Source organism: Miniopterus schreibersii (assembly GCF_964146895.1).
Source record: "Miniopterus schreibersii genome assembly, chromosome: 7".
Classification (NCBI taxonomy): domain Eukaryota; kingdom Metazoa; phylum Chordata; class Mammalia; order Chiroptera; family Miniopteridae; genus Miniopterus; species Miniopterus schreibersii.
This window is the reverse complement of record NC_138108.1, coordinates 25,594,473-25,621,682: the sequence shown is the minus strand read 5'-3', so window position 1 is coordinate 25,621,682 and position 27,210 is coordinate 25,594,473. Positions and strand designations below refer to the sequence as shown.

General features: G+C 40.4%; 2 protein-coding genes across 4 annotated transcripts in view; one reads left to right on the top strand and one right to left on the bottom strand.

Moving 5' to 3' along the window:
- The window catches only part of SF3B1 (splicing factor 3b subunit 1), a 49,944-nt gene extending 32,894 nt beyond the window's left edge, over positions 1 to 17,050 (bottom strand). For 2 of the 3 annotated variants that reach the window (XR_013999240.1, XM_081143489.1), the window contains exons 1-2: positions 16,240 to 16,805; positions 147 to 233 (exon numbers count right to left, since the gene is read on the bottom strand). Coding sequence is in view for 2 of the 3 variants with exons in the window: in XM_081143489.1 (XP_080999615.1) it covers positions 147 to 233; positions 16,240 to 16,717 (565 nt within the window). In the remaining variant the exon portion in view is untranslated. Of the gene's footprint in view, positions 1 to 146; positions 325 to 16,239 lie in introns of all 3 variants that reach the window. The other variant, XM_081143490.1, reaches the window with a different exon arrangement.
- Positions 16,716 to 26,814, top strand: COQ10B (coenzyme Q10B; the record flags this gene model as incomplete). Its single annotated transcript, XM_081142871.1, has 4 exons — positions 16,716 to 16,837; positions 23,447 to 23,639; positions 25,224 to 25,325; positions 26,647 to 26,814. The coding sequence occupies 4 exons, from the start codon at positions 16,716 to 16,718 to the stop codon at positions 26,812 to 26,814; spliced, it is 585 nt and encodes a 194-aa protein (XP_080998997.1).
- Between the last annotated feature and the right edge of the window lie 396 nt (positions 26,815 to 27,210).

Sequence of the window (27,210 nt, the reverse complement as noted above, 5' to 3'; positions counted from 1 at the left end):
GCCTGCGCCGCTGGCGCCAAGGAGACGACCTAGGCCCTGACGCGCGGGCTCGGAACAAACCACAGGAAGAGGCAGAAACCCAGAAAGACAGAATTTCAGCAAGCTCGGCAGCGGAAAAGACACGTAAGTAGTGTAACACCGCTTACCTTCGTGAGTCTTGGCAATCTTCGCCATTTTGTCCACTCGAACACACAGACGGAACTGGCGCTCCCAAGAACTTCCGCTCGTCGCCGCTGCCACGGAGAAAAATAGCTGTGGGCTGATCTCTGCGCATGTGCCAAGCGGGAGCGCGCTCCGTCGAGTGACACGTGACAGAGCAGCTACCTAGATGGAATAGAGAAGTGCATTATGGGTGGGGGAGGAGCGAGGGTTGGACCGGGCGGCGGTTTTCGTCGAGATCCAAGAAAGGACTGGCTGGGTGAGCCATAGAGCCTTTAAAGTGAGTAACTTTGCCGCGGAGGAAAGTAGATTCTACGTGGCAGTTAAGGACGTCCTGTGTGAAAACAAAGCTTTTAGGGCTAGAAGGAACCTCAGACCTCTATCCTCTTTTGCCAAATGCCCCGGAAGGCGTCTTAGGATCAGACAAAAGCTTTCCTTAGCATCTCTCTCCGCTGTTGCAGTGCTTAGTTATGGAAACAGACTCATCCTTCACGCTGTAATTCAAGTTCATATTTCTTTTAAATAATTACCATTTGGGTAGGAGTTTTGTCTACAACATGTTCCCAAACACTATTGAACCTCACAAATAGCCCAATGAAGTGGGCAGTCCCATTTTAAAATGAGAGGAAAACTAGGGCAGGGGGTATATATAAAATGTGCAAGGTCACACAGTTACTAAATTACACAGCAGGAACTTTGCCACTTTTTTAAAGGCTTTTAACTTTATAGGTTCTTAGAAAACCACTGATCGTCAGCATTAACACTGATGAAATGCCTCTCAATCCTAAATGTCATTCCTAAATCAGAATTTTTAAAAAATCAATACGGAGGTCTTTTTGTTTTTTTCTATGCATCAATTATACTAGTATAACCTTGTACTGTCACTCTGGCCTTGGACCTTGGAGAAAAAGAACAAAACTTTCAGAAGGGAATTTGGTGCAGGAAGTAGATACACTGGGATAACAGGGATCAAGTTTAGAGCCATCACAAAGAAAGAAAACAGTGTATCTCGCTGTGTGATAGACTCACAACACAAATACTTAGTAGAGACTTTAGTAACCAAAAAGTGGGATTTTTATAAGCATCAATGAAAAAATCAATTTGATGGGTTAAATTTTCAATTGTTTAATTTGATTTAATTTTTTTAATTTAGGTTTATACAATAGTTGGAGGAGGAAGGGGATAAGAGAACTGTAGATGATTAAGCAAATTATTGATAAATTCTAGTTCTTGGATTGGCAGAGGGTCCACAGATATTCCTTATACATTATCGCTTATATCCTACACAGAGATTACATATATTATTTTATATATACAAAATAGCATATTTTAAAACAATAATAAGGAAAATTAATGAGAAATAAGGAGAGAGGAGGGTGTTATTATCATCCATCAATAGTCAACAAACTAAAAGAATTCATCCATGTTGACAAAAAGAATCACAAGGCCCTTGGCAGGATGGCTCGGTTGGAGCATAGTCCAGTGCACAGGAAGGATGCCTGTTCGATTCCGGCCAGGACACATTACCTAGGTTGCAGGTTGTCCCAGTCCGTGTGGCGGATACAGGAGGCAACCCATGGTTGTTTCCCTCACAGATGAATGTTTCTCTTGAATGTTGAAGTTTCTCTCTCTCTCCCTCTCCCCCTCTCCCATTTCCTCTCTAACATCCATAAAATGTATCCCTCGGTGAGGATAAAAAAAATCACAAGGATGTTGCATTTCTTGTGATGCACATAATAGAGTGGCCAGCCATTGCAGCTTCCCTCTATCTTGGAAAGACAAGATAAAAAAAAAGATAAATTCATATATAACAAGAGCTCACAGTCATGTAAAAGTATATGCAAAGGAAATTCACCAAAATGTTAATAGTGGATGTTTATGAATGATGGAATTATGAGGGTTATTTTCCTTATAATTTTTAGTATTTTCCATATACTCTGCTATAAGCATGCATTATTTTTATAAACAGGAAAAAGTGTATTAGAGAAATGAAAAGCATCTGCAAAGTGGACATCACATATCCTTTGTCTTTCTAAGATAGAGGGAAGCTGCAATGGCTGGCCACTCTATTATGTGCATATTTCTCTAGGCTCCTATGTATTAAGTTACTTTTATAGGTCAAGGACATATATATGGGATGGTGACATCTAAGAGACTTTGCCTAAGATTGAGGGAGACTCCCTTCTCTTAGTCTTCTTTAATAAAACAATGAGTTGGAGCTTCAGACAGTAAGAAAAAACAGGTTTTTTTTCAATATCAATAAATAATCAGCTATTACTTAATTAAACATTCTACCCTTTTCTGGTGAGACTTTTTGTTTCAGAAGTCAGAAGGGGTGATCTGCCCTGCCTTCTTTATAAACTAGACAACTGACAGTGATGACATCCGATTAAAAGGAAAATCCATTACTTTTTTTTTATTAATTTTAGAAAGAGAGGGAAACAGAGAGAGAGAGATTTGTTGTTTCACTTATTAATGCATTCATTGGTTGCTTCTTGAATGTGCCCTGACTGGGGACTGAACCTGCAACCTTGGCACATCAGGACAATGATGTAACCAACTGAGCTACCCCTCCAGGGCCATTCCTTTTTTGTTTTTTTAATATATCTTTATTGATTTCAGAGGGAGGAAGGGAGAAGGAAAGAGAAATAGAAACATCAGTGATGAGAGAGTCATTGATCAGCTGCCTCCTGCACACCCCCTACTGAGGATCAAGCCTGCAACCAGGGCAGGTGCTCTGACTGGGAATCAAACCATGATCTCCTGGATCGTAGGTAGATGCTCAACTGCTGAGCAGGGCCATTCCTTTTTTTTAATCAGGGGCACTTGGAGGCTGGCTTTTCCTAGTCTTAAAAAAGAAATATTGCATTTTGCACAGCAAAGGAAACCAACAAAATGAAAAGTATGGGAGAACAAATTTGCAAATGATATATCCGATAAGGGATGAATATCCAGAATATATAAGGAATTCATACAACTTAACACCAAAAAACATACAATCCAATTTTTAAAATGGACAGAGAACAAAGAACATACAAATGGCCAACATACATATAAAAAGATGCTCAACATCACTAATCAAGGAAATGTGAATCAAAACCACAATGAGATATCACCTCACACCTGTCAGAATGGCTATCATCAAAAAACCAACAACAAGTGCTGGGGAGGATGTGGAAAAGGGGAAGTGCTTGTATACTGTTGGGGGACTATAAATTGGTGCAGCCACTATGGAAAATAGTATGGCGAGTCCTCAAAAAATTAAAAATAGAGCTATCATACCACCCAACAATAACACTTCTAGGTATTTATCCAAAGGGGATAAAAACACTAATTTGAAAAGATATATGCATCCCTATGTTCATGGTAGCATTACTTACAATAGCCAAGATATGGAAGCAACCTAGGTGTCCATCAGTAGATTAATGGATAAAGAAGAAGTGAATGGATAAAGAAGTATTATATATAATACTCAACAGTAAAAAAGAATGCCAAGGTGGGAATGAGCTTGGGATGTTCCAAGAACAGCAAGAAGGTTAGTATATCTATAGAGTGGAGTAAATGGGGGAAATGTCATGAGATGAGGACAGGTACCTGTGATACCTGGCAGTACTACATCGCTGAACGAATGAATGTTGAAAGAAGGAATCTTCCAGACTTTCCTGCTCTGTACTGCCCCTATTAGCTGATACAAAGAGACTTGCCACATAATTTTTGTTACTGCATTTTCAATTACAGATGTACAACACAAGAGCTGGAAACACTGCCACTAATGATTCAGCTTGGGTTGGTGGTTGTTTCTAGCTGAACTAAGAAATTGGAGGTACAGGAGTAGTAAGATTTATGAAAGAAGGTAAGGAAGGGATGTTGGGCAGACTAGAGTTCTTGGGTGAGTGACAGGTGCTCTATTGTAGGTATGTACCAGAGTCAACCTACATAAGTTGGCAATATTAACAATAGCAACATACAAAGCCAGCAGTTTTTGATGCCACCAAGAGCCCAAATAGACCAACAAGACAGTACTTCCTTATTAGTCGTGGGAAGTACAAGATGCAATAGTTTGTCCTTTACTTTAGAGGAGATGTCCAAAAATGCCCCAGACCACTATGACCCTAAAACAGTGGTTCTCAACTGGAAGTGATTTTGTTTCCCAGGGATACTTAGCAATGTCTAGAGACTCCACCTTCTTTTCTTCAAGGATCCTCCTTCCTGTTCCCACCCCCATCTCCTCAACTCTGTTTCACCTGGCTAACTCCTTCTCATCCTATAAGACTGAATCTGTGTCACCCCACCCAGGAAATCTTACCCTATGAAAGATAAAGATAGCATGCTTTGATATTTCTGTGAGGTACTTCTAAAATATCACAAACATGTCTCTCTAACTACCCTAACCACTCTGTATTGTAATTGTTTCTATGTGTCTTTCTCCCTGAACTGGGCTGTAACACCTACAGTAACTTGAGAGATTACTGGCATCGAAAAGCCAGGGATACTGCTCAACATCCTATGTTGCATACAAAAGCACCCCACAACAAAGAATTTCCTGGCCCAGAATGTTTATTGTGCCAATGTTGAGAAATCCTGCCCTAAAAATACCACTAATGGAGCAGACCCTTAATTTTCATTGGGTTTATCTCCCACCCTCTGGAACCTATGTGTCCTTCCAAGGCCTCCAATATATTTACTATTTCCTGATAATCTAGTCTGATTAACATGACTAACACAATGCCATCAAGACAGTGGACTAATATGATGCTTTGCTGTATGTCCAGATGCCCAGGTCCCTTAACACTATATTATGATAGAGTTGAATTGATAGACTATATTATAGGAGAATTAATATAACCCAGTGGTAAAACTTAAAATGTATACTGTTATTCAACCCAAGAGACTGCAGTTTTAAATGTTCCTTATTGTTAGGAATGGAAGACAACTCTTTCATCAGATCAGTATCTGCTTACCATGTACTTTAGGTCATGTTAATCTGCTTAAATAACCACAATCTGGCACAGCAACTGCAATTGAGGATACTACTTGATTGAATTTGTGATAGTTCACTCTCATCCTCCAGCATCTGTGTAGCCTTTCAAAGGGCCAGACTGCAGTGTAGATATGACGGGGACCACAATCTTTGCATTCTTTAGATCTTTAAGACATTAATCTGTGCCATATTTCCTAGGATAGGATAATATCTTGCAGGGTTTCAGAGGAGCTGTTCAGTTGACTTCCCATGTGTTCTTATTCCATAGGCCATGGAACCAATATGGGAGTTTCACCAACTTCTAAGTATGTTCATTCCAATTATATTCTGGGGAACTTGGGAAATGACACTTGGCACTATGAGCTGGACCAGGGCCAGGACTCCATTTATGACCCTATACAACCTCACTCTAACAGGCTCCACTGTGACACTTTGGGTATCAGTGTCAACTTGGACATGGTATCCACAGCCTTCAAAACATTTGCTTATTCCACTTTTCCCAGTGTAGTTACCAGAGCAAATAATAGGTATCTTTGGAGAAGCGTGAGGGGCTTCATTAATACATATTTACCACAGTATTCATGGTCCTTAGTCCTGAGGACCTAGCTTATCTTTCAATCAAATTGTCTGAAATCATACGGTTCTAGGTCTGAAAACTAGCTCAGGGCTGAAAACTATTTAAAGAACCACTTTAGTTTTTTAACTGGAATAGCTGCCTTCAGCCTCCTGAACATCCATCCTTGATTTCTCTTGGTTGTAAAGGTTGAGCAACACCCTTATAGGCTGCCCATCAACCCTGCCTCCAAGGACACTCTGGTGCATTGACCATTTCCATATCTTTCCATAGGTCAGGACCCAACAGGCAGCCATCTGCCCTTGTGCTAATTATAATTGTGCCCACCTTGCTTCTGACAATTAAACATCAACACTTGGCCTCTATTTTGGGATTCCATCATCCCTGGTTGCTATCATGGAACTCAATTCTGTAACTTTATCTGATGCTATCACTGAAGGCCTGTAAAGGGCAGCCACCATTAGTAGCAACTCTGTACTGAACCATATTGGAGGCAATATGGAAAAGTGAGTAATATTTATCCTGTCTTTATTTAAAATGTTGGTATCTTGTTCATCATGGGTTTTTCTGCATTTATTTTTATTTTTAAAACTATAATAAAATATTGTTTATCTTGGTTACTGAAATTTTTGGCACCCCTTAATTTTGCATCTGAGGCAAGTACCTCACTCACTTCACCCTAGTCTCAGTCCTGTTCAGTGATGCGGGTGCACCTCTCACCTTCCTATTGCTTCAAGGAACAGAGTGTTCTCTGAGCCATCCCGTGGAGTATAGTAATCTGGTTAGTTTTCTGGCTTTAGCATAGAATATCTACTCTAGCATACCCACTTCTCTGAGCCTTTTGATCCCTTCTTATAGCATCTTCCACATTAGTTCTGCCATTCTACACCACTTAATGTGGACCATTGCTTTCTCTGAGTTTCTAAAAGCCACCCTAGTAGCTAGTGTTAACACTTCCATCCTGGATCCTTGTCAAGGTATTCCATAGCATGGGATAGTGCTCCCATATTGATAAACCCTCCCTACACAACATTATGTTTTGCTACCCACCCCTGTGCCTTGATCTAGGGCCCTCAATTTTATTCTTATGTCATCTTCCAACTCGTGATGGTATATATTGGCTAGGTCCTTTGAGTCCTTTGAGGTGTCCCTTTTTTCCCTTAGTAGGCCTAGCATTTCCTTGGCCAGGTGATGTATAACTTAACCCCAGTTATTGGTCTGGTGTCCAGGAGGAAAACTGAGGAAAGTTCCTAAGAGGGGTATCTTTTGTCTTAAAGTCAGCGTTCTCTGTATCTTCTTCAAGCAAAGAGGGAGCACCAGCTTTATGACAGGGAGGATTAGGCCACTTCTGTAGGCCCAGAGGATCCAGGGTATCTAGGATTTCATATTTCTTTAAGTGCACTAACCCAGATGTCCTTGTCCTATTTCTTAGGACTGCAATCCTTCCTAATCAGGGCACTCACTTTTTGTAAGAGACATGCTGAGGCTGAAAATTTTGTCCACTTTTGGAGCTCTACAGTTCTTCTCTTAGGGTTAAGTCCAGTAACTAACCATCAGCTTTTTTTGCTCTCTGGCTGCAGACAATGAGACTCTCTTTATATACTAGCAAGAATACCCTCCAGCTTTTACACTTCACTTTTAATAGTGATTAATCCCTCTCAGTCTTTTAGTGTCTTTCTCCCAATATCTCCATAGGTGAGCTATTAGCACTTCACCTACCACCAGTGAGAGGGTCCTCATTGGCAGTTAGACTGCAGGTGATCCAGACATAAAAATCCCATTTTAGAATCTGCTTTCTTGGGTCACAGGTTGGATTCCCTATGATGCAGACTCTGAGATAGAGGTTTGCATGCAAGAAGTTTGTCAGGATATCTTCTCAGGATCAACACCTTTGGGAGATAGAATGAATCAGAACTGGGCAAAGAAAGATGTTGAACTGCCACCCTTGTTGAACTGCCACCCAGTTGCAACAAGGACCTACCTCAACCTATTCTATGGGGAACTCTGGAAATGGGACCACCCTTCAGAGCTGTCCTACATTGGAGGAAGGGGGTTGGGCTTTTATACTCCCATAACAACAAGATTTTGCATGTGAGAAAGCATGACCGTGGGAGAAGCAGGTCTCTTTTAACTACAAGAAATACACAAAGAGGGATGGATCAGAGAGCTGTCATGGACAGAATTCCCAAACAGCTCTGATTATGAGGGAAGAAAGAAAGGAATCTGGGCAGACTACCATAACATCCACCTCAAGCATACAAAAATCTTTTCCATGAGATGACAATGATGTAGCCAGATAGAGGATGACACTATCCCCTAAGGATATGAGTCTCAAAGAAGTTTGGGCTTTCACAAAAGGGTGAGTGAATAATGGTCTGAAAGCAGTAGTGAGGAGTGAGGGGACACATTGGTCCTGCTCTTTTGACCTTGAAGTACATGGGTAGTACATAGCTAGTACATGTTCTCCAAAAACATTTTCTGTCTTGGAATGGTGATTAATTGAAAATAATTTTTATAGTCTTTTTTTCTTCATGGCAATTTATCAATGGTTATGCCTCTCCAGGAGTCTGTATGTGTGGAAGTTAGCAAGGTTGGAGGAGGGGGGCACATGCACATGCTCTCAGTTCTGAAACCTTTCTCTCCCACTAATGCAGTGATTCTCAAACTCTAAGAACACTCAAATCCCTGAGGAGCTTCTTAAAAGTATAGGTTGTGAACCCAGATTCCAGAGAGTTATTCAGTAGGCTGGAAATGGAGCCTGAGATGATAATTCTTTACAGGTAGCAATGTATTGAGAAACACTGCATATCAAAGCCTCATTTCTCATCTATAGCTGAATTTTGGAGAAAGCAAACAGACTCCCAGTATTCCATGGTCGGAAGAAGAAATAAATGTACACAAGTATTCAAAAGTATATGTGGTCTGTCACCCACCCCCACCCACCCCCACTTTTAAATAAAATGTGCCTATGAGTGAGAAAGAATGAGCAGCATAGAAGAGTTTCATGAGGGAGCCAAGATTCAGCCGAGGCAACTGTTCTCAACCCTGTAGACTGCAACAGCTCCTATACTCTGCTGAAATAAAAATCATGGAGACTATGACCTGATCACAGATATTTTGAAAAATATCAGTATAGTACCCTAACAGAAAGAGAAAAGAAATGAAAGCAAAAATGCTTATAAAAGCTGAGCTGATGTGGCTCAGTTGGTTCAGCATCATCCCACGCACAAGGAGGTTACAGGTTCAATTCCCAGTCAGGGCATATGCCAGGGTTACCAGTTTCATCTCCAGTAAAGGGAGTGCAGGAGGCAGCCGATCGTTGTTTCTCTCACACGGATGTTTCTATCTCTCTCCTTCCCTCTTTCTGAAATCAGTAAAAACATATAAGAAATGCTTATAAAAGATGTCATGAAGAGTAGGGAAGTTTATGAATCACAAATTAGAGGTTCCAGAACACACAAAGGAAAGGCTTAAGAGGGAAAATCAGGAGAGATGAAGCACTGAGCTGTAGAATAATGAGGATTTAGGAGAGGATGATTTTTAGAGGGGCTTTTAATTTAGAAATGATTGAGAATAACAAGCAGGGGTATCTTGCTATTAGGATGTCAAGATCAATGGTCCCAAGAATCCTCAGGTGGGTGGAGAAAGCGGAGTTAAGTAGGCACTCAGGCCAAAATTTCCTATAGCGACGGACAGGAAACTCGGGTCTGTGGGCCATATCTGGCTGCCACCTTTTTTTCGGTAAAATATAAAACAGGCTTTTTTTTTTTTTTTAATATATCTTTGATTTCAGAGAGAGGAAAGGAGAGGGAGAGAGAGAGACAGAAACATCAATGATGAGAGCGTCATTGATCGGCTGCACGTCCCCAACTGGGGATAAAGCCGGCAACCCAGGCATGTGCCCTGACGGGGAATCAAACCCCGACTGCCTGGATCCTAGGTCAACGCTCAACCGCTGAGCCACGCCCTGTAGGGCTATACAGGCATTTTAATGCGCTTCACAGGTCTTTCTTTCTTTCTTCCTTTCTTTTTCTTTCTTTTCTTTTCTTTTTTTTTTACAAACTGAGGGTAAGATCCTCCACCAGCAAAAAGATTATAACTTGTTTTATTGTGACATTTTATTATGGTGGTCTGTAACCAAACCCACAATATCTCCAAGGTACGCCTAAACAACATAAAATATTCCATTGTAACCATTTTTCAATATACAATTCAGTGGCATTAAGTACATTCGAACTATTGTGCAACTCTCACAAATATCTGTATCGAAACTTTTTATCGCCCCAAGCAAAAACTATAACCATTAAGCAACAACTTCCCATTTGCCCTCCCCTCAGTAATGTCTAACCTTCCTTCTGTCTGAATTTGCCTTTTCAAGATATTTCATGTATATGAAATCATACAATATTTGTCCTTTTGTGTCTGGCTTATTTCACTTAGCATAATATTTTCAAGGTTCCTCCATGTTGTAGCATATATCATCAGAATTTTATTCCCTTATAAGGCTGAATAATATGGTATGTATATACCACATTTTGTTTATCTATTCTTCTATTGATGGACACTTGGGTTATTTCCACCTTTTGGCTATCCTGAATAATGCTGGTATTTCATTATAGTCTTGATTGCATTTCCATATTGGCTAAGGATATTGAGCATCTTTTCACGTGCTTATTATCCATTTGTATATCTTATTCGAAGAAATGTTTATTCAAGTTTTTTGCCCATCTTTAAATTGAGTTGTGTTTTTTAAGTTGTAACGGTTCTTGCATATTCTGGATATTATCCCTTTTCAGATATATGATTTTCAAATATTTTTCTCATTATATGTGTGAGATCATAAAATTTATATATACATATATAAATTTATATATTGGTCTCTGCCCCAGTTCCTATTCCTATCACAGAATTCCTCAAACCTTTGTAAATCCCTCAGTGATAAGAGCGCTAGGAGCATCTATTGTTCTAATATTTGGTCTTTGATGCTGTCCCTGACACAGGACTCATAAAACCCTTGTGAATTCCTAAGTGATAAAAGCACTAGGAAAATTTCTGCCCCCACCCCCTTTTTTTTAAATCCTCACCCGAGGACATGCTTTTATTGATTTTAGAAAGAGAGAGGGAGAGGGAGCGAAGAAGAGGGAGAGAGAGAGAGAGAGAAAACATCAATGTGAAAGAGAAACATTGATCGGCCCTACACATGCCAATTGGGGATCAAACCTGCAACCTGGGTGTGTGCCCTGACCAGGAATCAAACCCACAACCTCTCGGTGCACATGGGACAACAGTCCAACCAACTAAGCCACAATGGCCAGGGCTAGGAGCATCTCTTGTTGTAATATTTGATCTTTGATCCTGTCCTTGACACAGGACTCACAAGAGCATAGGAGCATCTCTGGTTCTACTGAGGCAGCTCTGGATAGGTTCCTGGATGGCTCCTCAATGGGGACTGCTCACCAGAAAGACCAAGCCACAAATAGAAGTTTGAAATTTTCAGCCCTGACATCCCCCTTCTCCAAAGAGGGAAGAGGGGCTGGAAATGGAGTTAATAACTGCCTATGTGAGTAAGCCTCCATAAAACCCTGATAGTATGGGATTTGCAGAGCTTTGAGGTTGGCAAACACATCCACACTGGGAGGGTGAGACATGCCAATTCCATGGAGACAGATGCTCCTGTGCTCAGAACCCTTCTAGACCTCACACTATGTATCTCTTCATTTGATTATTCATGTGTATTCTTTGTCATATCCTTTAATAAACTGGAAAACCTGTTCACCTGAGTTTTGTGAGCCGCTCTAGAAAAGTAATCAAACCTGAGCCAGGGGTCACGGGAACCTCTGACTTACAATCAAATCGGACAGAAGATGTGGGTGACCAGGAGACCTACTACTTGCAATTGGCAATGTGAAGTAGGGTGTGAGCAGTCTTGTGGAACTGAGCCCTTAATCTGTGGTATCTGATGTTATCTCTGGGTAGATAGTGTCGGAATTGACTTAAACTGTAGGACACCCAACTGTTATCACAGAAAATTGCTTAGTATAGGGAAAAACCTCCACATATTTGGTGACCAGAAGTGAGGTGTTTTGTGTAAGTAGTAAAGGAGACACACAGGAGAAACACACTGGTGGAAAACAGCTTTTTCAAATTCACTATGGACTGACTTTTCACTCTACTGACACAAGTTTTTAATTTTGATGAAGTCCAATTTATCTATTTTTTGTTGCTTGTGCATTTGGTCATATCCAAGAAATCACTGCCAAATCCAATGTCATGAATAATTTAGTTTTTTAAATATGTTTTTATTTTTTATTTTATTATTAGTTTTTTTTAATCCTCACCAGAGGATGTTTTTCCCCATTGATATTTAGAGAGGCTGAAGGGGGTGGGAGGGGGAGAGAAACATGATGTGAGAGAGCCACATCAATTGTTTGCCTCCCACTTGTGCCCTGACCGGGGCCAGGGATCGAACCTGCAACCCAAGTACGTGTCCTTGATGAGGAATTGAACCCGAGACCCTCCAGTGCTCAGGCCAACGCTCTAACCACTGAGCAATGCCAGGCAGGGCCAAATATGTTTTTATTGATTCCAGAGAAAGGAAGGGAGAGAGAGAGAAAAACATCGATGAGAGAGAAACATCAACCTGCTGCCTCCTGCATGCCCCCTACTGGGGATTGAGCCTGACCATGTGCCCTGACCAGGAATCAAACAGATGACCTCCTGGTGCATGGGATGATGCTCAACCAACTGAGCCACACTGGCTGGCCTGAATAAAATTTAGTTTTAATACCAAAAAATGATGTATATTACAAACTATTTAAATAGTACCCCTTATGAAAAGTTTCTCCTCACCTGTCTCATTCTTCAACTGTTAGAGTGTTTTATGTATTCATTGATTAATGCTATACATATACAAACACATCCAGTATGTATATTATCTAATTTTTATACCAGAGATTCTTAAAGGGAAGACTGTCTCACTGCCCTAAACTGTGCAAGCAAATATGGTCTATGCTGAACACCAGCTTTCCTTATGGAGTCTGAAATTTGGGTACTTGTGAGATAAAGGGTGCTTATGTGATCAGACTCTGGGCAGAGAGTCTTGAATGTTGGCAACAGTCTCTGGTTGGCAACATTTCACACATGTCAGAACTTGTCAGAAGAATTAAGCATGTCCTGTGTGATTCTAGGACTTCATTCGGAAAAGATCCTTGAAGTTTGCACCTGGTTCTCCCCAGACATCCCATATGCTCCTTTTCCCTTTACTGATTTTGCTTTGTATCCTCACTGTAAAAAAATCATAGCTAAGTACAACTATATGTTGAGTCCTCTGAATCCCCTCAGAAAATCACTGAACCTACCAGTGGTCCTGGGAACATGAGGTGGTACCTACTTCTTGCAGTTACTATTACTTTCTTATCTCAGTATCCTCTTTTTGTCATTGTAGTTCTCCAATCCCTGTTTAACAATGTTCTTACTTATATTAAATTTTGTTTTAAAATAACTGGTGTAGCCCGGCCGGGTGTGGATCAGCGGTTGAGCATCGACCTAGGATCCAGGCGATTGGGGTTCGATTCCTAGTCAGGGCACATGCCCCGGTTGTGGACTTGATCAATGACTCTCTCATCATTGATGTTTCTATCTCTCTCTCTCCCTCTCCTTTCCTCTCTCTGAAATCAATAAAGATATATTTTAAAAAATAAAATAATTGGTGTAATTTTCCTAACTGGTCCCTGACTGACAAATTCAGTCAGTAAGGGCAAACTGTCTAGTTAATCTCCTTTGATAGTCCAATTTTTTTAAAATAATGTTTTATTATTTTTTTTAATTTTTATTTTTTTAATCCTCACTTGATATATTTTCCATTGCTTTTGAGAGAGAGTGAAAGGGAGAGAGAAAGAGAGAGAGAGGAACATTGATGTGAGAGAGACACATCGATTGGCTGCTTCCAGCACATGCCCTGACCAGGCCAGGGACTGAACCTGCAAACAAGGTATGTGCCCTTGGCTGGAATCGAACCTGGGAGACCCTTCAATCCTCAGACCGAAGCTCCAACCACTGAGCCAAACTGGCTATGGCAAAAGTCCCATTTTTATCAGAAACTAACATCTGTAACAGCAGTAATCTCCATAACTCAGTTCCAGATTCAGTCAAGCTAATCCCTGTATGAAATCATTGAGCATGCTAGGAAGATTATTCTATTGATCTAAAAGGGGAAAGAGAGAAAAAATATATATGGTTTTTATTACGAAAGATTTCAAACATCCATAAAAATTAGATATAATACTATTATAAACTCTCCATGTACCCATCATCCAGTTCAATTATTATCAACAAATGATCGATTTTGTTTCATTTACTCTATTCCTCTGCCCACCCTGGATTACTTTAAAGCAAATCACAGGCATATTTCACCTGTAAGATCTTCAGTATGACTCTCTACTGAAGTAATAATTTCAGTTCAATTTCCCAGGCTTGTGTATGTCTTTTTATAGTCTGTTCAAAGCAAAATCCAAATAATGCCCCTTAAATCTTTTAAATCTACAAGAGTGCCCTCTTCCTCCTTCTTTACTTGGCATTTATTTGAAGAAATTGGATCATTCGTGTTACAGAATTTCCCATATTCTGTATTTGGCAGATTGTATCCCCTTGGTGTCATTTAACATGTTCTATTCCCTTTGTAAACTAGCATATCTAAAAGCTTAACCAGATTCAGATTCAATTATTTTGGCAAGAATATTTAATATGTGGTGGTGTGTCAAATATATTTGACAGCATAGTTGGTTTGGAATCAAAGATACTGCTTCTCACAGGTCTGGACTGTTTTAATTTACTACTAATCTTTTCATATTGTATAGACAGACCTTTTAACCCACAATTTATGGAAGCACCGTCATCTACTGAAACTGAACGAGTTTATTATCACCTTTAAACTTATGACATATTATTCTTTGCTGAGAAGTCAAATGAGTACCATACACTGTCATCTATTATCAAGATTCCTTTATTTGTCTTTAAAATTTTTTTAAATTGGGAAACTATTCAATTGGGTGGCCCAATTCAGTACGTATTTTCATAGGTCTGGGAAGAATTGAATGAGAAAATGTTTGGTGAATTTAATAAAAGGAAGCCTTATATTAAGTACGTAAGTGCACCATGTATTGTACTAAAAAATGTAACAGGCCTTCTAGTTAGCAATACCAATAGTTTGAAATAGAATTTAGTCGGAGGTGGCAGTGTAATGCCTCTATTTTGTAGGCACTGGTAACCACTGTGGTTTTTGAGCAGGGAAGTTACATGCCTTAAAGGAAGACATTACTGGAAATTTTTAGGATTTAAGGCAAGAAGAGCAGGGATTGTGAATTTAGAGGTAATCTGATAAAGAACTGTTTGGATACAGCTACAGAACCACCTGAATCGACAAGTACATCCTGTGTTGTATTGAGAAGTGTTTGACAGACTTTGTAGCTGGGGATTTCAACTCACTCCACAAAGTGTCTACTAAGGGATGACCTCAATGAACAAAGCAAGAGTAGAAAATAGCAATCATACATACACAGCAGCTAATATTTCTGTAAAAGTAAATAAGATCAAGTCACTAGTCTACCCTCAAACTCAAATAACGTCCCTTCACACTTGGAATAAAAGCCAAAGCTGGCACCATGGCCTCCCAGGCGCTGGGACTACGCCCTCGCTACCTCTGACCTCAGTCGGCACCACCCCCTCACTCGCTGAGATCCGAAGCCCTTGCTCTTCACAAAACAGGGCAAAGTAGTTCCCGCCTGGGCCCTTGGCACGTGCCCTTACTTCCACCTGCAGTAGCTGCCCCCCGAGCGTCCACGTAACTCAGCGCCTCAGTCCGTTAGGCCTCGTCAGCATGGCCGCCCGAGGCCGCCCGAGCGCCCTGCCTAAAACAGCACCCGCCTCGCCCCTTCCCGTCTCCTCTCCCTTTTCTCTGCGGCACACGATTACCTGACATTGTATTACTAACAATTAATGATTTGCCCTCTCTAAAACGGAGTTCTCTGACGGTAAAGACTTATGTTCGTTTATCCAGCACCTAGAGCGGCAAAGAGTAAGCGCCCCCCAAATATTTGTTGACTATATTTAATCAACAATTTCATTTACTCCTCAAACCTGTATTCGGTAGGTAGTATTGCTAACCTCAGTTTAAAAGAAACTATGGTGTTGAAAGGTTAAATAAGGACCTGGGAACAAAAGGAGGGAAAAATGTCAGGACTTGATGACTGACCGGTTCCTAAAATGGGTGAGTGAAAACGAAATTGTCTGGTGTGTGGGGAGTAAGGGAAACCCAAACCACACGCCAATGCCAACTGAAACGTCGGCCGCGCGGAAGAAAGCGCCAAGGACCCACGTCCCTTCCCTGAGGACGTGGCCTTCCTTATGCTGCCCTCACAACCACCCGCGGGGATGGCGCGGCAGGAACTGTGTTAGACAATTATTAACAGCGAGCCTGACGGCCAGGCTGGGCAGCCAGGGGCGATGGCGAGTCCGGCTCAGCACTCACCGGTTGGGACAGTTACATAATTAACACAGAGAACATCGGCTCCCTTCGGCCTCTGAGCTGAGCTCACGCGCCGGGCCTCGCGACCGAAAGCAGCACCCGGAGAACCGCGGCGGTAGGCGAATCCCGGGAAGAGTTCCAGCGCGGGAGGAGGGTAAACCGTCAGCCAGGCTGACGTGAGGCGCCGGGGCGCGCCGCCCAACCCGGAGGCCAGCCAGGGGAGAGGGTGTGTCCGGGCTGCCCGGCGCTCCCTCTGATTGGCCGGCAGTATGACGTGAGCGCTTACACTCGGCCCTAAGGCGGTAAGAGCGTGCGTCGGCTTTGCGCAATCGGAGAGGAAGGAGGGGCGGGCCTGGAGGCTCAGGAGGGCCGCCGATTGGCTGGTAGGCGTCGGAGCCGGGCTGGACCCGGCCTTGCCGGAGATGGGTGGCGCCTTGAGTTTGGTCTCGGCGGTGGTTACCGGCTTCAGTGAGTCGATCATGGCAGCTCGGACCGGTCAGAGGGCTCTGAGAAAGGTGGTCTCGGTCTCGGGATGTCGTCCAAAGTCGGCGGCAGCAGCTGGAGCCCCGATTTCGGCGCAGGGGCCTGCGCGGAACGTCAGGTAATGGGGCGCTGCGACCACTGTAGTTTTCCGCCGGGGCCTGCTGAGTTGGGGGAGCCGCGGGTTTATTAGTTGAGGCGGAACCGGACCCGGAGAGAAAGGGTTTCCTGGGCTCTACATTTGAGGGGCTTGGGCGCCGTGTTCATCTGCCGGGGCCGGAGGCCCGCCAGCCTCTCCCGGCCGCCCCTCCTGTGTTTGTGGCTCGCTGCCCTCGCGAGAGGCGGTGAATCACGGGGCGAAGCAACTTTGGGAAGCAGCTGATAAAACAGCTCGGCCTCCCGTGCCTTTGGGCTTTTCCGGTCTCCTCCCTGACTGCCTGCTGCCGTCGCTGTCGCTGCTGTCGGAAAGTTTTACCTTCGCGTGCAAGGGTTGCAGGCGGCTGGACTTGTGGGACTTTGTGCCTGGCAGTGAACCCCCTTCTGTTCCTGCTACGTGCCTGATGACCAGACGTGCTTTCCCAGTTTCTGGTAGAGGTCTTTGCCCCCGCCCTTTGGTTCTTGCAAAACTAAATGTAGCGGACGTAGGGGACTTGGATTTTTCCCCCCTCCACTGTAACTTACAGGTCCTCTAACCTTGAACCAGAGACTGCCTTCGATTTTGGTTCCTTTGGGGGGGGGGGCGGAGAAGGACGTGGAACGTGAAGAATTACATACTTCCACCACTTCGTTTCTTTTTACTAATGACGGTTAATTATGCGCGACAAAGTTAGTGTTTAAAATCAAATCAGTTGTAAACAGTACGGGATGGAGGGAGAAATCACAAATCTAGTTGAGCTCCAGGACATTTAGATTCTACGAATTTTTTTCAATGCCAACAACCCAGCCGACTCATCCTTTTAGACAAATATTGGTTGAAACTGAAATAAAATCATCTTATATTGTTTACTCCTGCTTTAGGAAATGACGTGAAAGAGTAGTTTCAAACAGAACATATCCTATCATGCTTTAGATCTGCCTGTATTACTCTTATAAAATGTTGGCTGCAAATAAAACTCGCTTTTAAGAAGACAAGTACAATTTCTTTAGTGATATAATTAAGGCTTAAATTTCAAGATAAATATCTAATGTTTATGATAATGAAGAGAGTGTATGAGTTCTTTGCTAGTCAGAAATATTAATAGATTCTGGCCTTTTATTATAATTATATTATTAATAGATACTATAGTTATGATGCTGTTGTAATTAGCTAGTTATTAATAATAGGAAAGGAGCAAAAGGAAGGCCAGACATTATAGTCATGTTCCCTGCAAAACGTTGGGGGAAGGGAAAGATAGACACATGCCCAGTTAAGTTGAGGTGACAGGGAAGGTGCTCCCTGTCAGTCACACCTGGGAATAGAGGTCTTTGGCCAGAATGGGCATGGCCACTACAAGGTGCTTGCTATCTTATGCTGTTGGCTCTCTTGGGACTCCTGTGACTCTGGGCTTGTGGGGCTCTTTTACTCCTGCTTCGCTGCACTCACCCACATGGCCTACCACCATGTGGACCCCCACACACAGTGGACTAATGGACTGTAACTAGCCTGATGTTGAACTGAACCCAGCTCCAGCATGGAAAGGAAACTCTGGGCACTGGCTTTGCTTCTAGCTTTACTGAATTCCCAGCTACACTTCTATGACTGGACTAAGGGAAATAGGACTTTGGAAACCCAATAATGTAATTCCACAGAAATAAAGCTTTCTACCATATCTCATCCTCCCATGCTGGCCTCCAGCAATGCTTCTTCCAGCAGTACCCCAAGAACCCCACACCCACTAACAACGGGGGAAGACAAGATACATTTTTCTCTGATAACAGTTATATGTAATTATAATAAATATAGAGTATTATATATACTCTAATATTTGAGATTAATACTGTTCCAGTTTTTATTTCATGGTTTAACCATATATATGACTGTATGGCTTCTCATATTGCAGTTGAAGACACATCCTTTTTTTTAAATATGTTTTTATTGATTTGAGAGAGAGAGGAAGGGAGAGAGAGAGAGAGAGAACATCAGTGATGAGACAGAAACATGCATCGGCTGCCTCCTGCATGCTCCCTGCTGAGGATCGAGCCTGCAGCCCAGGCGTGTGCTCTAACCGGGAATGGAACCTGCAACCTCTCAGTGCATGGGATGACTCTCAACCAACTGAGCCACACCCACCAGGGCAAAGATACATTATTCTTGATAATGTATGAAAGTAGATGTGCTGTCCAGGGCATTATAACCATAGTATGCAACCTGATCAGGAAAACTATAAGCTTGCTTTAAACAAGTACTTTGCTTATGATTGTAATGGGAATTGTGTAAGGGTTTCTTTTGAGAGGGGCTGAATGATGATATTACATGAACCTACAAAATTCAAAACCGTATATAGTTAAAAGTAAGCATCCTGCTAACTAGACACTCAGTTCACCTTTTCAGAAGCAAGGGTCTCTTTTTTTATTTATTTTTATTTTTTTTAAATATGTTTTCATTGATTTCAGAGAGAAGAAGGGGAGAGAGAGAGAGAGAGAAACATCAATGATGAGAGAGTCATTGATCGGCTGCCTCCTGTACGCCCCCCACTGGGGTCGAGCCTGCAACCCAGGCATGTGCCCTGACTGGGAATCAAACCCGGATCTCCTGTATCATAGGTCAGTGCTCAACCACTGAGCCACGCTGGCTGGGCCAAGGGCCTCTTTTTAAAACAAAAGTTTATCTCAGAGAAGCTTTCCTTTCTGATATTGATTTATCAGAAAATTAGTATAATTGTGCACAATATTTGCCACATAATTGGCTTCTTATAATAGTTAACAAGGTATCTAATAGAAAAAATTGGGAAAATAAGTAAAATTGTTTTAGCAGTTAAAGATATCTAAGAATATCTTAAAAGGGAAACAGATAATTAGGCATTTTGTACACCAAATTTGGTTTTTGTAATCAGTGTGGCTAACAGAGATTCTAAATTATTTTTTGTGGCTTCTTTTTAAAAGAGGAAGCTAAATTAGCTGCCTAATTATTTTATTTTCACTGCTCTACTTCATTTAGCAGAATACCTGTCATTCACTTTTATTGGTATAATCCCACTTTAAAGCAAACTATAGGCTTACCAAAAAAAAAGCACAGTGTAGTTCTTTTAATATTATCTTTGCCTTTAAAATAAGATTTGCATGGCCAGCCAGGCATGGCTCAGTGGTTGAGCGTCAACCTAGAATCTAGGTGATCGGGGTTCGATTCCCAGTCAGGGCACATGCCCAGGTTGCGGGCTCGATCCCCAGTCGGGGGCGTGCAGGAGGCAGCCGATCAATGACTCTCTCATCATTGATGTTTCTATCTCTCCCCCCCCCTTTCCTCTCTCTGAAATCAATAAAGATATATTAAAAAAAAAAAATTTTAAGTATAATTTAAGTATATAAAATAAGATTTGCATAACACTCTTACGCTCTCTAGGAGATGAGTCTATGTAAAATCTCCTGACTAAAAAAGAATATCATAGATATCTTTGAAATATATTCTTACCATTCTTTATAAAATCAAATACGACTTGTGATGTCTTAGTAAACTTGGAATTCACAAAGCAATCGTGTTTTACCATGTTTTCCCCATTTCATTCCTTGAACTGTTTTGTACAGCTGGGTATATAAGAATCCTAAACTCTTGAAAGGGGCCAATAAGTTCACTTATACGGTTCATATGTTGAATTCTTTTGCATTACATTTTAACAAATGGTCATGCAGCATTTCGCTTAACTATTTTCATTGATCTCTATTTCATTGCCTCTAGAATAAGTCCATCTAATTTTTTATAAGCAGCTTTAATTGTTCAAATGTTCTTTCTTGTGTTATGGAGCCCAAATTTGTCTCCCTCTAATTGAGCTTTTGTTTTACATTTTGGAGCCTTATTTTCAGCAATCATCCTTTCTCTTCTGGCTGAATATTCCCAATTTCTTCAACCATTGTTGGTTCGACTGATTTTCTCTTCCTCCCCAGCCAAACTATAGGATGTCAGTGTCCTTAAAGAAATGTTATTTATATATAAATCATTTTATAGAAATCAAATTTTATATTTGATAACAAGGCTATTTCACCAGGCCATCCTGTTCCTTTTTTAAAAAAATAACTTGAAGCCTTGATTTAATGAAGTACACTGTCTTACTTGGAACTCTTCAATGGCTTCTCATTGAGAATAAATTCCTAATTGCTTTATTCTGGCCTATAATCCCCAGCATGATCTAGCTCCACCCTGACTTTTTAACATGAATTCATAGTACTCTCCCCCTCACTTGTTATACTGCTGCGACACTGTTAGTCTTTTTTAGTCTCTGGACTCTGCTGTCTGGAATATCTCCTATCTACTTCTCTTCTTCATTCATATATGGTATGGTATTGTGTTGTATTGTATTGTATGCATATACATATAGGTACACACATTTATTATGTACATATATACCTATTTCTCTGTTTGTATGGCTAACTCCTCCTTATCCATTGTATCTCAGCTGAAATGTAACCTCAGAGAACTTCCTAGACCACCCCATCTAAGGGAGGTCCTAATTATGTGTCCCCAGCCCCATTTCTTTTTTAGCACTATTTTTGGAATCCTCACTAGAATGTCATCTTCATAAGGTTCGTGTTTGTTTTATTCAGCAATATGTCCCTAGTGCCTAGCACATAATAGGAGCTCAATAAGTGTGTGAACACATGCATGAATAGTAGTGTAAAATAGTTATGCAACAATTTTATTAGGGAAAGGCTAAAAATATTTAGGCAGACGAGTATATCAGACATCTGTATTTAGAAATACCTTAAACAATTAACATTTTAATTACATAGGCATATGTTTTTACATATATGCATGAAATGGGAGATTAGAAGGTAAAAAGATGACAGAACAACAGTTCTGACAGGGTCACCAGATCTCCAATCTGAGAGTTACACCTAATTTCAAATCTAATAGAGTAGATCAAGAATTGCCCTAGCCAGTTTGGCTCAGTGGTTAGAGCTTCAGCCTGGAGCCTGAAGGGTCCCCGGTTTGATTACAGCCAAAAGCACGTACCTTTTTTGCAGGCTCAGTCCCTGATCCTGGTCAGGGCACGTGCAAGGCAACCAATCGATGTATCTCTCTCACGTCGATGTTTCTCTCTTTCCCTTCTACTCTCTGAAAAATGAATGGACAAAATATCCTGTGGTGAGAATTTAAAAAAAAATTTAAGGATCCCTGACCCTGGTCGGTGTGGCTCAGTTGGTTGGAAGCTTATCCAGCACAGCTAAAAGTGACAGGGTGGATTCCCCGTCAGGCCACATACCCAGGTTGCGGGTTCGATCCCCAGTCAGGGTGCATGCAGGAGGCAACCAATTAATGTTTCTCCCATCAATGTTTTTCTCTCTCTCTCCCTTCCTCTCTCATGGACGGGATCAATGGGGGGAAAGGGGAGATATCTGTAATACTTTCAACAATAAAGATAAATTTTTTAAAAAAGAAGAATTGAGGAACTCCTGTAGATCCAGCTGGGAAAACAACCTGGGTAGATAAGATGAATTGAAAAATGTATGATATATATTCTAGCAAGTGTATGGCAAGATTTTATTGTAACCTAACTATAGACAAAGCCAACATTTTGGGGTTTGGGGAGAGATGCCTTTTGTGCCAGAAGCTTCTAACCCTAACTACAAGCTGTTATTCTTAGTTTTCTTCAAGGTGCTTAAGAGGCTTGTTTTGTGTGTGTGTGTATGTGTGCATTTCAGGAATATTGTAAAGTTGCAGAGCCTTCTAAAGTGTGATAGTTATGTTACAATCTCTATAATTTGTGTTTCCTCTTAATTTTTAAGGTCAACCTAAATCACCTAATTTTTGTCTTTTTAGATATTTAGCTTCCTGTGGTATACTGATGAGCAGAACTCTTCCACTACATACCTCAGTTTTGCCTAAGGAGATGTATGCAAGAACTTTTTTCAAAATTGCTGCACCGTTAATAAACAAAAGAAAAGAATATTCAGAGAGGAGAATTATAGGGTTTGTATATAATAATAGTTCTGCTAAAACAGCACACTCTTTTCTGTAGGTTATCATGCCTCTTTTTTCTGGATTCTCTGCTTACTATGTTTTAGAGTCGCTATTTGAACACAGTCTTTTCTGACTACAAAGTCCATCCTCTTGACTACTATGCTGTACTGCTTTCTTAATCTTTATAGACTACTTTTATGGCAATTAGCTTCTAGGCTACAGAGTTTCATACTTCTTGGGACTTATTTTGGCATTTCTTTCAAAGTGTCTGAAAACCTGGGGACGGTAGCTTTCCCCCCACACTCACACACTCTGTTTTGGGCCTCATTTCATGATTATAAAAATTAATTTACACATCTGTAAAGATTTATTCTGTCACATTAAAAAATACCCTTTTGGCCCTGGCCAGGTAGCTCAGTTGGTTGGGGCATCGTCCCAATACATTACTGCGGGTTCAATCCCCAGTCAGGGCACATACAAGAATCAACCAATGAATGCATAAGTAAGTGGAAAAATCGATGTTTCTCTCTCTGTCTCTCTTTCTCCCTTCTCTCAAAATCAATTTTAAAAAACTAAAATATATGTATACCATACAACTAAATGCAGTTAACAGTTCTTCTTCTTTTTTTTCCCCTAAAGATACTCTATGCAGGAAATGTATGATGTAGTGGCAGGAATGGAGGATTATAAGCATTTTGTTCCTTGGTGCAAAAAATCTGATATAATATCAAGGAGATCCGGATACTGCAAAACACGATTAGAAATTGGGTTTCCACCTGTATTGGAGCGCTATACATCTATAGTAACTATGGTGAAACCACATTTGGTAAAGGTAATAGTTTTGTTTTTATATTTTAAAAATACTCCTGAAATATTGATTATATAAAATGGGTTAAAGTATAATTGCTTTAAAAGATTTTCCGCCTGGCCGATGTGGCTCAGCAGCTGAGCATTGACCTAGGATCCATGAGCTCGAGGTTCAGTTCCCGATCAGAGCACATGCCAGGATTGCGGGCTCGATCCCCAGTAGGGGACGTACAGGAGGCAGTTGATCAATGACTCTTTCATCATTGATGTTCCTATCTCTCTCCCTCTCCCTTCCTCTCTCTCAAATCAATAAATACATATTTTTTAAAAAAGAGGGGGAAGTGAGGAATAAACGGCAACAGATTTTTAACTCTTTGGCTCCCAGGTTGAATATCTGTGAAAAGATCCAGATATGGTCAGAGAAATTTTATGTTTAGGGAGGCTATAGGCAGGGAAGAAAACATGATTGTTTACTTTGGGGAAAATGAGTTTACCTATGCAAGTTCTTATTTTGCTAATCTGTAGTTTATAAACATCAGGGGAGGGTCAATGTAAACTCTTGAGGGAATAAATTATCAAAGAGAAAAGGGAAAGAGGTGCTTAATAATTTATTGGCTCTAATACATGCCAAAAGAGCTGAAAATTTAGGCCTTAATTGAGGAGGGGGGTGTAGACTTTGAAACAGGATTTTTAAAATCATCTGCTGAGGGAAAGTAATATGTAATCTTGAGGTCAGTTCTCTACTAGTGTAATAAGGCCCAGATAGCATTTTTGAATAGTAAATAAAGCAGCTGAACTTCAATCAAGGTCATAACCCACCCTAACAATGGACTAATCACTGGTTCTGGCTACCATTTTTCACACTGCAGAAGGCAACTCTTTAGTGGTTCTCAATCAGCATTTTTTAGTGATATGGAATGGGAAATAGGATGCTCTGCAAATAATCTCACAAAGTATTGTATTTCAGTGTGTACACACACATACATAAAGTAAATGTGAGCACTGAAGAGATTAGAGGTCAGATCAGAAAGCAGTGAGTCAGGCACAAGAGTCAGGGCCAGACTTTTGTGAAAACTAGAACCATAGAGGCCTCTGGAAAGAAAGAATAATGAGTGAAAAGAATAATAAGAGAAAAGTCTGTGTAGGAAAGAAGAAAGAATTGTCATAGGGATCTGTGCCCTATACCTTATAAATGTTTTAGCCATCTCAAAGTGATGGTGCAAAATATGTATGATACTCATTTTACAGATTAAGGAAATATGATATAGGGAATTAACTTTTTCAGGATCACTTATAAGTAGCAGAGCTGGAAATAAACTTCCAGAAAATCACTCCCTATTTTGCTGCTGGAGGAGAGAACTCTAAGTAGCACAGTGGGGGATAGATAGCAATGGAAGAGAGAATAACTGGCAACCTTGAGGATCCCAGGGGAAGAGAATGGCTTATATTAGTAAGAGGTCACTTCCTAGTACCAGGCTAAAAATGAGATGTTTTCACCACCTGTGGTCTGACTATAAAAATGTTTACTTTTCAAAGGAGTCATTCTTAATAATAGATTCTGAATAATCCAAATGGTATTTTATTGAAGTTTTATTTTTTCATTTTCTAGGCATCCTGTACTGATGGGAAGCTTTTCAATCACTTAGAGACTGCTTGGCGTTTTAGCCCAGGTCTTCCTGGCTACCCAAGAACTTGTACCTTGGATTTTTCAGTAAGTATCTCATAAAGCCCTTTATTTGTTCCAAATATCAGGTAAAGTTGATAATGAAGAAATAATCCATTTATTAGAACCCAGATGCCATAATTAATAATCTTATTTGTATAGCAATTACTGAAAAACACTTTTTAAAATCTCAAATTTTTGAGTATGGACTACCTTTTTCTGCACTAAGTTTATAAGAAAATACTAATCAATATTTCTCTTTTTCTTTTGTATTTCTTGAGACCTTGAATAATCATTCCTTCTCTAATTTGCAATTTTTACAAGTCCATAGGTTATAAGACATATGCTATGACTCTACTACCAACTTAATAATAACTTATTAACACCAAATGAAATTTACACATTGATCTGCATCTTATGATGCAGACATAAAGGGACAAATATGTTTTTCGAATCTAGGGACTAAGGTATTTTCTTGTTTACATCACAGCTATAGGAAAGTTAAAGCCCCTTGTGGCTTTTTCTTTGCCAGCAGAATATATATGTTCTCTATATTTGCAACTCAGGCATTACATTTAAGAAATGGTCATAATTTTAATGGTCATAAATTCCTATATGCTGTTCCCAGTTCTTAAATTGCTTTCATTAAAATATTAGTGGACATTAATGGGGCAGTTGGGGACATTTGAATAAGCCCTGTGTAGGTTAGATAGTACCATTATTATTTAGTAGTATTAATTTCCTCTGTTAATTTCCTGATTTTAATAATTGCACTGTGTTTATAGAATACATTAAAACGGGAATCTGGGTGATGGGTATATGGGAGTATATGAAAAATCTTTGTACTGTTTTTGCAGCTTTTTTATAAATCTTAAATTATTTCAAAATGAAAAATTAAAATAGCTTTAAAACTTAGTGGATATTTGGTCCTTAAAATACTACTTCTCAAACCTTGCCTGAGTGATATCTTGAGGGGATATAAAGTTCTAGATCACTGTCTACTTTAAGATTGAACCACCTGCCCCATCTGTTTTGTGGATCAATTTCATCTCCTTGCTGTTAGTTCTTATTGGGATACCTGTGAGAAGGATCGCTTCTCTTCCTTACTTCCTATTGGGAGGTAGGATAGATCTAAACGCTACCAATTAATAAGCCAGAGTGATAAACATGGTATTCATCAAAGACTTTGCAGTAAATATGACTCCCTCTTCTGAGAGGTGTTTAAAAAATCTCACCTATATAGACCCAATACAGCTTTGCCTTAGATACTGGGCCAAATAGCTCATTTCACAGTGTGAACACCACTACCCTAAGTAGAGATTAGTGAAAGAAAGATTTCCCTAAATTAATTATTAACATTTTTCTACAGATTTCTTTTGAATTTCGATCACTTCTACATTCTCAGCTTGCCACATTGTTTTTCGATGAAGTTGTAAAGCAGATGGTAGCTGCCTTTGAAAGAAGAGCATGTAAGCTGTATGGTCCAGAAACAAATATACCTCGGGAATTAATGTTTCATGAAGTTCATCACACGTAAAGGAAAAAAATGAACTGGAACTGGTCACCTGCTTGTAACTTTAGTGTATTCACTTTTAGAACATGCTTTTATCATTTGCTTTCAGAAGCCAGAAAGCATTTGTTCAACCCAGCTTTGATTATAAACCTGCACCGTTGAAAATTTGCACTTGGAATATGGAACCACATGTACATAGAATTCAATCAAGTATAATTCAAAGTAATGTGTACATTTGCATATTTACAATAATGGGATGTCATCATTATTGCTAGAATACTGACATCACTCTTCTGAGCAGAAATTGAAACTAAATTTAAACCTTTTAGTTATCACTTGACCTGAAAGAGGTTAGTTGAGATACTCATGTAGTATATATTGTATTAACCATATCACGTTTAAGTTATTAAATTCAGACTA